The following is a 12,632-nucleotide window of genomic DNA, read 5'->3' on the forward strand; positions in this document are numbered from 1 at the left end:
TCACGAATTGAAAGATACAAATATCGATTATAGAGAAATAAATTACGATTTCACTATCTTTAAATCTACCGGCGCCAAGTTTCTTTGAACAATTGCGGTATTTCGATTTTATGTGTACTGAATTCATTTGCGCAGCGCCTATGAATCACCAAACATAAATTACTCGTAATTATATAGAGTGTTTCAGAAAATTTGGATATAACGAGTAGCAGAAGTAATGTCAATAAAAAGAGTTACACAAAAATTAATACAAAACTATAATCATTTTATGCGATACTATAATTCGAACAAAGTAAACTGGCCGATTTAGTCCACTGGAGAACTCTCCCCACCATATCACTTAGTTCCACGTTCAAATGAACATTTATCTTATCCGATGGTGTCCTCCAAATTGAATACTTTTTACGTGTTCCTTTCTACAAACACGATTTATAATTCCCGATACAAACTATGTTAGTATGTTACACAACTATGTTATAATACAAAATTTTATCCAGACATTTACGCGTAACGTTCAATGTCTCGTGCACGACCTTATTAATTATTTATAAAAACATTCTACATGAAATATTGAACGTTGTTTACAAATATCTCGGTAATATTCGTCGTAATAACTCAGTTTAGAGTAAGAAATAAAAAACATACATATTACTTGAAAATAAGACGAAGTATAAGTTTACGAGGAGAGGGTAGTCAAATGATACGATGGGGTGAGTCTCTCGGTGACCTTCAGCGATCACTTGATTCTTTACCAGACAATAGCGTCGTCTAAAAACAATGATTCGCAAACAAATGTTTGCATAAATGTTTCATAGAGTTTCTATAAAACACCCTGTATTCGAAAACGGTGAATCATGAGTTTCTATTATCGCTAATTAAGTCCACTTTAATTGTGAACCTTGTAGTACTACACGTCGGTGGGATCGTTGTCGAAATCAATTGAGAATTTCACCAGATGTACGTCTCGCGTCTGTAAGCGGACATTTAGTGATAAATTAAGGAGCGATCGCGTCTATTGACACAGTTCGCTGCCATCTTCGTTTAAACGTAGATCGTCGATCGATGTTCGTCCGGTTCGCATCACAGAGACCTTCCGCGATACTTGTGTCGGTTCTCGGAGGATCATCGGCATTCTTCGTATCGGTGACCAACGAGGGTCTTTCAGTACATTGAAATCGGATTATTCGAATATCATTTTATCAGAGCGGTTTCCAACATGCCCGAAAACGGGTTGCAGATGACCGAAGTGGTAAGTAACTGAGAAAACTAGCGACAGTACAATATTCGCGTGGAAAGTTTTTACAATCGATCGTTAAAAATTTTACTGTTTTGAAAAATTCCTATCGATACAATTGCCAGCAATGTAGACCGTCTATTAAAGCGCGACACTGTTCTGTTCGCAGCAATTGGGGAATCTACTCGAATCACTGTCGCACCGAAATATTTACGTCGAGACGTTTAAACGAATTCAATAACTGTTAATAATCAACCTCTGTTTCCGGTATTTTCAAGAGACCAGATTTTCCGATATAATAGTGTGCTTTTAAATCGCTCGAAGAACTAAGAGTGAAACAAAAATAATTCTAACTATTTTTCCCAAGCTTCGATTTCATTTTGAAGCTACTGGATTACATTATTTTAAGTGCGAAAGTGGCCCGTACGGAAATATAATTATTTATAATAAAGTGTTTATATGTGAAATAGAAAATTGTATAAAAATTGGGGTCGAACGGGTTATTGTTTTTGATCTCACGGTATCGATGGAATTTTACGTTTAGTTTTCGCTAATTCATAGAATACTGTTCAGTAAACCTAGAGAGTGTCCTATTAAGAGGTCAAACAGTGTCTAACAAAAATTTTCCATTCACATTAGTAGAAGCCCATTCAGTGATACAGTTCCTGGTACGAAACAATGTTTATATTGTAAGATCAATCACAGTCGCTGTGAATCAAATCATCAACCGTGAATTAATCGATTCAAATGTATTACTGTAAACGATACGATTGAAAAATTAAATAACGATTAATCCTCACAATTTTTATAGAAATTAATTTAGGTGTACGGTTATCCGGATCGTTTAGATTTTTTGTGCAGCCGTGATTCTTGATCAAAAAACTCGAGGATACATTGATTCGTACCGCGACGTAAACTTAATCATGAACTTGAGCAATCGACATATTGTGAAGGACAGTATTGATGTATATTTAGATTGTAATCGAAACATTAAGAGCACGAACATCGATTGGGTCGCGTATACAATAAATCGACAGCAATTAAACGCTCGAGATTACAAGATACAATTCAACTCGTTGCCGTGAAAAAACAGATCTCGCTTCATTAAACACGTTCTGTCGATTATGTAAAAACTATTAAGCTTTCGTACAAAACGAATTAAAAATTTATTACCGTCATATTTCAAAGCGAAGATACTGTTTCTTATCAATTTTTTAAATTTTCTCGTTGCGTGTACACGTAGGAACTACCCTTGTCCCAATTCGAAGAAACAAGAAACGTTAGACCGCTCCTAATTTCGATTGATCTTCACGACAAAGTATCTTTCGATATCTTATTGTCAATAACGATAATTGTATGTAAAGTAAATGTACGCGATAAATGTGAAACGGAGAGAAACGGCACTGGTATTTGTAAATTCATCAGGACGATAAGATAATTTGCATAAAACACGATCCAAGTTATCTAATACTGTTTCCTTTAATTATGTCTTTTTTACTGCTTATTAATACAGCAACGTTATTCTCCGTGTTAACGAGCACAGCGATACAATTATCCCCAACAAGTTGGTTCTCTTACGTAATTGTGCAACACAGTTTCTTATTATAATAACAAATATTTTCTACTCCTCGCAGGGATGCTGTCCAGTTCGGTGACTATCCTAGTTTTTTTTTTTGCTTCTTTCCATATCCGTGTGTGTTCTCATTTCAGCGGCTCAAATTGGAGACGTTGCTTCCTACGGGTAGAAATTACGACGCCATTAAAAAATCGTGGAACTCCGTTTAAATATTTCTTAGAAATAACGAACCCGTTGTGTAAAATATTTGTTCAACGTAAGACAGTTTCATAAATGGTTAAATTACACAACGTCTGATTTTTTTGTCGTTTCAGGACATACAGAATTCGACCTTCAAGACGCAGGATAATAAAACCGAGAACAATGGTAACAGACGATCGAATCTTACATACGGAATTGACGACGTTCCACCATGGTACCTGTGTTTGTTCATGGCTCTCCAGGTACTCCGTGATACGTCGAAGAAGACCTGATTACAAAATTTCTCTTAACGAAAAATGAAATTTTATGACAACAAACATTTCAATTTGCCTCGCGAATTTTTCAACAGATTTACAAATTCTAATTAAAATCTCGAATACTTAGAGTTTGAAGGTTTCCACTATTTATATCTTTTGTCTTGAGAAGATATTTGAAAATATATGTTTCTTTTTACCGAATCAACAGTCAAGATTATTGTAATCGTTTCATGAACTTAACGATCAAATTCTATTTAACTCTAACGTGTGTTTTATTTATCGAATTGAAACCTACTGGAAAAAAAAAATAAAACGAGTATAATACGTTTTTCAGCACTATTTGACCATGATAGGAGCGATCGTCTCCATTCCTTTCATTCTGACGCCAGCTTTATGCATGGCAGAGGATGATCCATCCCGAAGTTACATAATCTCCACTATGATCTTCGTCACAGGACTTGTGACACTCTTCCAGACCACCATAGGATGCAGGTAAGAAATCCAACGAAAGACAAGTTGCGGAAACTAAACAAAAAATTGGAATTTTTTACGTTAATATTTTATTCATTGCTTCCTTTACGATCAATTATTTCAATCCACTTAACATGTTTCGTTCGATTTATGCGATCGGTATCGTATACTATATATGCTCTGTTCCAGTTTTGACTCACGAAAGAACTACTACCAATCATTCCAATCCATTAAGTCAGCCACAAGCAATGCTTAATAAGCGCACTCTAATTGTGCGCCAGTGTTACGGTCACGCGTAGATGGTTTTTGTTATCATTCATCGAATTGTAATTACTGCAAATAAGTTAGATAAATGTAGATAAATGAGAATTCGAACGATGAAGTGTTTATTAATCAATTATCTACTATTCAATTGTGAAAAATATGAGTAAGAACTTTATTCGCGTTACAAAGAACAACACATTTGTGGTTTCTTTGTCTTCATTCTTTGCTTTTCAGTAAAGAGTAAAGTCGTCGATGCTTCTCTTGAAAAATTCACACCCACTTCAACCATGATTACATTACTGATTTTCGTACGATTGACAAATGACTTGACACGTTTCACCAACAAGGTGTTAAATTCAAATTTACATGAATTTAAAAGTCAAGGTGAATACTCGAGTAGATACAATACTCCGCAAATAGTTACTGCATACTTATACATGTTTCATTCTTTCCACTGCAACTATAAATTAACTTGGCACTAATACTCGGTGACTTTACTACTCAAAGCTTGTTTCGTATTCTCATTCAATGAATTTATGGATCGTTCGCAGTTTCTGATCAATTCCAGGAAAATCTTGCTGTTCGATGTTTATTTAACATTCTTCAAAACGTCGCAATCCCATAAATTGCAGAACAACGCCTATGTGAATATATAAAACTAAGAATTTTAATTTCGTAATCCAAAGATCGAAACTGTAAAACTACTATTTAATAGTAAATATTGAAGAAGAAGTATTGAATAACTCTAATGGTAAAGTGAAATCTTCCCTTACTTTCGATAATCATTGTTTCCAATGTTCCTCATCGTAGATTGCCTTTGGTGCAAGGAGGGACCATATCGTTTTTGGTCCCAACTCTGGCGCTGTTAAATCTGCCGCAGTGGAAATGTCCAGCGCCAGAAATTTTAAACGAAATGTCCCCCGATAATCGCACCGAATTATGGCAGGTCCGTATGAGAGAACTCTCCGGGGCGATCGCTGTGTCCGCTTTGTTCCAAGTGGTCCTCGGGTTTGGAGGTACGAAAAATGAGCTCGAAACGCTTCTAAAATTCCTGTATACCTGTTACAAAATATCTATGCAGTATGTTTTCTCGTATAGGCATTATCGGTTATTTATTGAAATACATAACACCACTCACGATCGTACCGACCGTCTCGCTAGTTGGATTATCCCTTTTCGAGAACGCAGCTGATGCGGCGTCGCAACATTGGGGCATCGCAGCCGGGTAAGAATTCCAGAGCAATTAACTGAAAAATTAGGAATGTATGTTTGCTTTTTTTGATAGAATTTCTGTACATATATATGCATTCTTTGCTTACTAATATCATCGATACAGTACGCGCGTAGTGTGATCTGCTAGAAACGAACAACTTCATCGTTGAAATACCTAGACTTCTTCGTTAATAACTCTAATTGAGAAAGTATTGATCTTTTTCAGAACGATACTGATGTTAACTATGTACTCCCAAATACTGGTTAACGTACCGTGTCCAATCCTGGTGTACCGCAAAGGCCAGGGGATACGGGTCATCTGGTTCGAGCTCTTCAAACTGTTCCCGGTAAAAAAAAGGAATTGATATTTTCACCAGTTAGAAATATCAAAGATATTTACAAGAACACCATAAATATATTTTTAATTACTTCCTATTTTATCAAACCGCAATTAAGGTAATTAACGCTCAACCGATGTGATATCTATAATGGAAATTCGGTATCCCCTATCTCTTCATTTTGTTGTACAACATAGGGCAGAGCAGAAGAAAGTTCAACCAATATATGCTAACACCATATTTCATCCCACCTCTATCTACCCTCTACATCTGGTTCGAATTCACCCTATCCTGTTAATCGTGTAACACCCCACCGGTTGAGGGTAGCTAAGCATCTCATAATTTATAATTTATGCCCCGACTGTTCCATTATTCCAGGTGCTACTAACAATAGTAGTCATGTGGATAATCTGTACGATCTTAACCGTGACCGATGCTCTGCCAGTTGGTCATCCAGCGAGGGCGGATAGTAAATTAAAAATTATCAACCAATCTCCATGGTTCCGTGTGCCGTATCCTGGTCAATGGGGCACACCGACTGTAACTCTGTCCGGTGTATTGGGTATGCTGGCTGGTGTATTAGCGTGTACAGTAGAATCTATCAGTTACTACCCGACGACGTCCAGGATGTGTGGTACGCAATATCAGGAATTTTCGATTATTTACAGCGATCAGGGGTTCTTGTTTTTGAACAATTCGAGACCTTAAGTTTTTGTCTCTCGAGAGTCACATTAGCGGAACTTCTGGAAGAGATAAAATCATTTGAACACTATTTTAATAAAAAAAATTGTGAAAAATACTGACCTGAAAACATTCTCGTTGATAAAATCGATCGTGATGCAATCTTCAGGGGCTCCTCCACCACCGGTTCACGCCATTAACCGAGGTATCGGTATGGAGGGTCTAGGCACCATGTTGGCTGGTTTATGGGGCAGCGGAAATGGTACAAATACATTTGGAGAGAATGTTGGAACTATAGGTAAATAGTGGTATATTTTCGTAAGAAAAGAATACCGTGATTTCTATCCAGTTTTTAATTTGTTTAATGAATCCAGCAAATGCTCGCAGGTGTTACGAAAGTCGGTAGCCGTAGAGTCATCCAATGGGCGAGCGGGCTGATGATATTACAAGGATTGATCAGCAAATTCGGCGCCGTTTTCATCATCATTCCTGAGCCAATAGTCGGCGGAATATTCTGCGTGATGTTCGGAATGATTTGCGCTTTCGGTGTAGTAAAAGAAAAACAAAATAAGGAACACATTCCTCTTCTAAAAACACTCTGTATAATAACTTTGAAAATATTTACCGTCTTTTAGGTCTCTCGGCGTTGCAATACATAAATCTGAATTCGGCGAGAAACCTCTACATCCTCGGATTTTCCATTTTCTTCCCATTGGTAAGTTAGTTAATTTTTTTTTTTTTTTTTATTCCAATTCTAGCACATCGATTTTTTCCTAAAATAACAATGATTAATTAAAAATATTTTTCTCTCCAAATTCTATCAGGTTTTGTCGAAGTGGATGATCAAACACTCGGACGTGATCCATACCGGAAATGACATAGCCGACGGTGTAATCACTGTGTTACTTAGCACGACTATTTTAGTTGGCGGTGTAACGGGATGTTTGTTGGACAACATTATACCAGGTATAATACGCTCGTTGAATACGTGAGCAATATTTTGTATTTTTTGAATAATAAAATATTTAATTTTCTCGCGTTCTAAAACTTAAGGTACCCCCGAGGAACGTGGACTCGAAGCTTGGTCAAAGGAAATGGAATTAAATACTGTAACAGACGATGAAGATGATCAAAAGGAATACATACCTAATACGTTCGATTTTCCATTCAAAATGAACGTTTTAAGAAGGTAAACGAATGTATATTCTTAAGATGGCGGTTTGCAGCTTAAGAGAAGTGTGTGTATTTGAATCACTTCCTTGTACTGTACTTCTTATCCAGAATGATTGAAAAATGGCGTCACAATTTTTCTAAGCAAATTATACGTTTCAAAATTAAAACGAAAGTCTATGAAACAATATTAAATTACTTTATACAGTTGTATTAAACTCAACTAACCGTGCAATATCACTAAAGAACGATCATCCTAATCGGTTGAATACGCCGCTTTATCTCCTGTCTAGTTGTGCAACTCGCATAACTATGCATATATATGTAGTTCCGAGGTGCAGGAACTATAAATTATATGACACATTGTGTATTTTATTTGCATATTTTCTCACTAACTTGACGTATATTTTACATTCTACTGATTATCTCTCTTACAGATGGAAGTGGACATATTACGTACCATTTTTACCTACATACAAGCCGGGAATCTATTCGTGGAATCAGAAGAAATGATGAATACGGTAACATCGGTTTTACATAGCATACTCAATAATGCAAGAAACTTACGATATGAATGAATGTTGAATGAATCAATGCGCTAGCGACGAACGGCTAATTGAATATGTCTTTAATTTTATTGAAAACGAGAATAAATTTGTTTTTATATAAAGCACGATGGGTTTTATTTCTTCATAAATCTGGGTAAAAATGAATTTTTTGAGAGAGATTTTTCATATTACAAATTTAAAGGTACCTAACTTTATACATAGAGGACAGCACTATGTTCGGTATTGCTGTAATTACGTGTGTGGCGCGAATTAGACATTGTTGGCGAGTAGACGTTTAAATGTTACTTTTAACAATTCGCGTAAAAACGAATAAATATAATCATGGCTACATCCACAGACATTGCTACGGTACTGCAAATGTATATTGTTATTGTTTACTAACACAATCGACTTATGAATTGTTATGAAAACATAACCTGTACTTAACCTAAAACATTTTAACCGGCCTATTTCAAATGCGACAGGAAAGTAAACTTTTTACTAGCTTTATATGATCTTCTGTTCATAATGTTTATAATCTGAACAATGTACTGTACTTTGAAAATAAACTAGTACATAAACCAATATATACGTTGCATTCTTTTATGTTAAAGTATACTGGTATAATTTTTATAGTATAAAATGTATGCTAACTTTACTTACATGTATATAATCAATAAACTGTACTTATACATATACATCTATATATTATTTTATATCATAGCTTTACGTAAGTTCAATAATTGATACATTTACTTACCGATTGCTTTTGTGTATTACGTATACAGATCAGAGTGCAGAGATATCTGAATATGCCATTGGTACAGCGATGCAAGGAAATAGCAACGTTAATAGATGAATCCAGTACAACGGAATTACAACATGTATTTCCAATACTAATAGATTCATTATTCGGGACAACTGACAATATTGGTTGGGGTTTACATAGCATCACCTTTAAGAAAAATCCACAAGAATATGAAACACTTTGTCATTTCCTTAACCCACAGGGACCAGTTTTTTCTCTGTGTTATAAATTATTACCAGATTGTTACTTGAAGTACAATTTTCCAGTATCATATCTGCCGGTATGTTAAAACTTCATGTCGCTGTATTCATGGAAACAAAGAATATTAATTTTTGTTATGTTTTACTTTAGGTAAAAATACGTTCAATGCTGGAGGAAGGTGTAATACCACCATTTTACCTTGATAAAATTAGAGACGATCAGAGTACACGTGCTGTATCTGCTTTAAGCATGAGTATCCTTTTTTGTTGCTTTAATTTTGTAAGTACAGTAGAACACTTCTAAGAGAATTTATATAGACTATATTCTTAACATTGATACAGATCCTTTTGAATATTACATCTTTCACTTTGCATACCATTTAACAAACCCATGGTTGCAAGTACAGCAACAGGAAAATGTCTGGGTAAATTGGGAAACAGCATATGTTCAATTAGCTCATTGTTATTTATACCACTTTTTACCTAGAGATAATTCTCCAGTTTTGCCAATTATTGGCCCTTATGTTAGGAAAACACCTCAAAGAAAGTTAGTACAGTCACCTGAATCAAAAAGGTATACTAACATTGATAAACTTGCACTATTTACAAACACAACAATAAGTTAAACGTTTCATTCAGGGATTATTACAGATTACAAACTCCACGATTATTGAGAACATCGATATTATCGCCGGGATCTCCAAATTCCACGGTTACTGTACCACAGCAGCAATGTCTGCCTCAAGTTTGGAGAAGTGAAACTGTTGTTCAAGTTTTTCTCGACTTCTGGCTAGAATATACAGAAGAAGATCAGATAAATTCACGATTAGGCACACCATATGTTGCGACCGTTCCACGTCGAGTAAGTTTTATAGCAAATCATTTTTTATGAGATTCCTAAATTCACATATGATTTCAATTACAGCATAGTATTCATTCGGGGGAACATATACGTCTTGTACGAGCATTCATAAAGACTTTGCATGAATTTGCAAATAGCGTAATAGGCGATAAGAGTGCAATGGATGAACTAAAACGGTATTTAAAAATATTACATAAATGCGTTACAATTATCAAAGTTTTCTAAGTATATTTGTTACTTGCAGAATAATTTTGCCTTCTGTCCAAAGCAAAATATACACGTTTCTTCGGAAAGCTATACATCACTGGCCTTTAGATAGTTCATTTAGATTAATTCTTGAAGCATGGTTAAGTTTTATTCAACCATGGAGATATTTCCCGAGTATATCATATACTAAAGAAGGGTGTGTACACAATTTAAATGAGACCGTCGATTCATTATTGCTACAAATTTTTTCATTTTGTGTAGTAAATCAGAAGAAGAAGAACGAGGAAAAATCTACGACGCTTACAGATGGATGCCCTTCGTTGTAAACAATCTATTAGCTTATACAGCCATATTTCAACAATTACTTCCACGTTTTATGAGAACGGACCTTGTAGCGCCTAAAAATGCATTAATGTTGTTCAGGGTTACTAAGGCATGTGAATTACATCATTCAAATAATTAAAGCGTAACTTGATCTTATTGTATAAAACTTATAAAATATAGGTGTTTTCGCAACCTTACTTAGCAAAAATGATATGCGAAGTAGAGAGCCACATAGACGATGTTGGACTTAGTAGAAGCCGTGTGTCTTCAAATCAATGGACTTCAATTGTACGACAACAAATTTTAGAACTTCAAGGGCCGATGTATCAATATGTTCCAATGTTTTCGATGTCTACTGCTTCACAAGTATGTAGAATGTGTAATCACATCCTTATCGTTTAATTATTTTTGAATTTCTATCGTAGGTTGTGTGTCTCTTAAGCACAATTAAACAAGCACATTTAACAGCGACCAGTTTAATCGATGCATTGGAAAAGAAGCGAAAAAATAGACGATTTTTTATAACAATATGGGAATTTTTCAATGGCGAAGATTATTCTTCCGATGATATCAGTATAGAAGAACGACGTCGAGTTCCTATATATCTAGCAAATGCACAACAACAATTAATTGACATCTTTGAGGTAAATATTAATATAATACAAATAGATTAAATTTTGTAGGAAGTATTGTTATTTCTTAAGTATAATGTTTATAGATCAAAGTGGAAGACATTCCTCAAGTAGCTATTGAAGCTGACCAAGAGTATCATGAGAGTATTCTATCAACTTCCTTTTGTCATCAATCACAGGTATTAAATTAATTGCTTCTCTAACAATTCATGAATATTCTGTCTTAATTAAAGAATTTTAATACGCTAATTTTTCAGATGGACTCGAGTTTAGATTCAAGTAAACCAGGTGTTTTTGTACCAATACAGAAAGACAGACAAACGTGTCAGTACATTGAGTATATGGGAGATCCAGAATTACAGCCAGTGAGAAGTAACGAGTGTGCTTTCCTTGTTAGAAATTTGTATAAACTCTGTACTTACATAAACGTGAAGGTAAACATTTTAAATAGTTTAAGAAATAAAAAGTGACATACGAATGTTTCAAATTGGTATATTTCTAACAGTATCGACACAAGATAACTGGAATGTACCATCAGCGTGGTTTCTTCGGCAGTGTTTGTCGACAGATCTTACAACCACCTACAAAAATTGTGAAGCTACCAAAACGGACACAGGATGGGTTTTCCAGCGGATACGAAGAACGTATCCCGGCTCGACTGAGTTTACGACCGCTGGCTAATTATAGTTTTCTCCTAACTATATGTTTAGGAATATTTATCGCCTGGCTTACAAAGTACGAGGCTGAACCTTAACTGATGTTACGATTATTTTTGTCACAGAGCTAATGTTGATTATATAACGTCGATCTCTCTTTACAGTTATGGTGCCTTCTCATTTCTCGGATTCGTTCTTTTCCTATGGTTTGTATATATAATAATACGCGCAACATTGGAACCCTGGACAAGATGGACCATGAACAGATTCAGGCCCAATACAACGTTTCCCGTGAATTAAAATAAAATACAATTGTTGTGCTATTTAAGGACGGACGTACTATTGTACGATATTCAATGTTATTTAAAAAGTAAATTTGTATGCAATTTGTAATTTTTTAAGTATTTAAGTGAATATGGTTGTGTATAAAATAATTAAAAATAAAATACAATGCTTCGTTGGATATATAAGAAAGTTACTTAATAAAGAAACCAGTAATGAAATAAAGTAGAATTCCATACAAGTCAATAGAGACCACTGATAGAAGGTCACTTTGGCACGATGTCAGTGACTATAATAATTGATGGAGGCGTCTTCCACTTATACTTTAGTTGGTTAGTGCGACGCTTATGCGTGGTGAATAACGAGTCGAGGATTTCTAGACTTATAGGCAACAGTTTACAGTGATTGAGAGTGCGAATGTGTCCCGTATCTCGGCTCAAGGTGCAGGTTCGTAGACATCCAAAAGTGCATCGGTCAACGTGAGTCAGTCTTTAAAATCATTTTTTCAACATAAATTTGAATATCCTTCTATGACGTTACATGTTTATATAGACTGAAATATTCAGCCTACCCTATATCAGATAGGCGTACAATTTTGCTCTTGAAGCACGTACGTGCTCCGATTTGAATTTTGCTGGGCACTATCATTAACCCGTACTATATACGATATTCAATCAATACATGTTGCATACGAATAACCGATCACTTC

General features: G+C 35.2%; 2 protein-coding genes and 2 long non-coding RNA genes across 4 annotated transcripts; 2 read left to right on the forward strand and 2 right to left on the reverse strand.

The window, feature by feature from the left end:
• Nucleotides 1-990: 990 nt before the first annotated feature.
• LOC143155368 (solute carrier family 23 member 1) lies at nucleotides 991-8,074 on the forward strand. The gene is made up of 13 exons (XM_076328014.1): nucleotides 991-1,249; nucleotides 3,125-3,253; nucleotides 3,603-3,760; nucleotides 4,814-5,019; nucleotides 5,102-5,228; nucleotides 5,442-5,562; nucleotides 5,932-6,187; nucleotides 6,404-6,532; nucleotides 6,622-6,780; nucleotides 6,870-6,949; nucleotides 7,059-7,200; nucleotides 7,288-7,423; nucleotides 7,842-8,074. Exons 1-13 carry the CDS (start codon nucleotides 1,217-1,219, stop codon nucleotides 7,915-7,917), a joined length of 1,752 nt encoding a protein of 583 aa, XP_076184129.1. The 5' UTR covers nucleotides 991-1,216; the 3' UTR covers nucleotides 7,918-8,074.
• LOC143155369 (uncharacterized) lies at nucleotides 5,023-5,607 on the reverse strand. The gene is made up of 4 exons (XR_012994400.1): nucleotides 5,489-5,607; nucleotides 5,323-5,412; nucleotides 5,150-5,250; nucleotides 5,023-5,062 (listed from the first exon to the last, which is right to left on the reverse strand). It is a non-coding gene; the product is annotated as an uncharacterized LOC143155369 (long non-coding RNA).
• On the reverse strand, nucleotides 7,380-8,852 carry LOC143155370 (uncharacterized). Its single transcript, XR_012994401.1, has 3 exons — nucleotides 8,713-8,852; nucleotides 7,633-7,748; nucleotides 7,380-7,544 (listed from the first exon to the last, which is right to left on the reverse strand). It is a non-coding gene; the product is annotated as an uncharacterized LOC143155370 (long non-coding RNA).
• LOC143155367 (sphingomyelin phosphodiesterase 4) lies at nucleotides 8,212-12,102 on the forward strand. Its single transcript, XM_076328012.1, has 14 exons — nucleotides 8,212-8,321; nucleotides 8,741-9,040; nucleotides 9,112-9,214; nucleotides 9,303-9,534; nucleotides 9,612-9,822; nucleotides 9,886-9,998; nucleotides 10,067-10,225; nucleotides 10,291-10,462; nucleotides 10,534-10,719; nucleotides 10,779-10,997; nucleotides 11,072-11,164; nucleotides 11,243-11,419; nucleotides 11,491-11,720; nucleotides 11,806-12,102. Exons 1-14 carry the CDS (start codon nucleotides 8,295-8,297, stop codon nucleotides 11,939-11,941), a joined length of 2,358 nt encoding a protein of 785 aa, XP_076184127.1. The 5' UTR covers nucleotides 8,212-8,294; the 3' UTR covers nucleotides 11,942-12,102.
• The last annotated feature ends 530 nt before the right edge of the window (nucleotides 12,103-12,632 follow it).

This window comes from Ptiloglossa arizonensis, chromosome 2 (genome assembly GCF_051014685.1).
Source record: "Ptiloglossa arizonensis isolate GNS036 chromosome 2, iyPtiAriz1_principal, whole genome shotgun sequence".
NCBI lineage: Eukaryota > Metazoa > Arthropoda > Insecta > Hymenoptera > Colletidae > Ptiloglossa > Ptiloglossa arizonensis.

Excerpts from the sequence above, each read along its gene's own strand:
- LOC143155367 (XM_076328012.1), top strand. The coding sequence starts at position 8,295 with ATGGCTACATCCACAGACATTGCTACG. Across the intron at positions 11,420-11,490 it reads GTACTTACATAAACGTGAAG|TATCGACACAAGATAACTGG; the intron begins GTAAACATTTTA and ends TATTTCTAACAG. Across the intron at positions 11,721-11,805 it reads TTTATCGCCTGGCTTACAAA|TTATGGTGCCTTCTCATTTC; the intron begins GTACGAGGCTGA and ends CTCTCTTTACAG.
- LOC143155368 (XM_076328014.1), top strand. The coding sequence starts at position 1,217 with ATGCCCGAAAACGGGTTGCAGATGACCGAAGTG. Across the intron at positions 5,563-5,931 it reads AGCTCTTCAAACTGTTCCCG|GTGCTACTAACAATAGTAGT; the intron begins GTAAAAAAAAGG and ends CCATTATTCCAG. Across the intron at positions 6,533-6,621 it reads AGAGAATGTTGGAACTATAG|GTGTTACGAAAGTCGGTAGC; the intron begins GTAAATAGTGGT and ends AAATGCTCGCAG.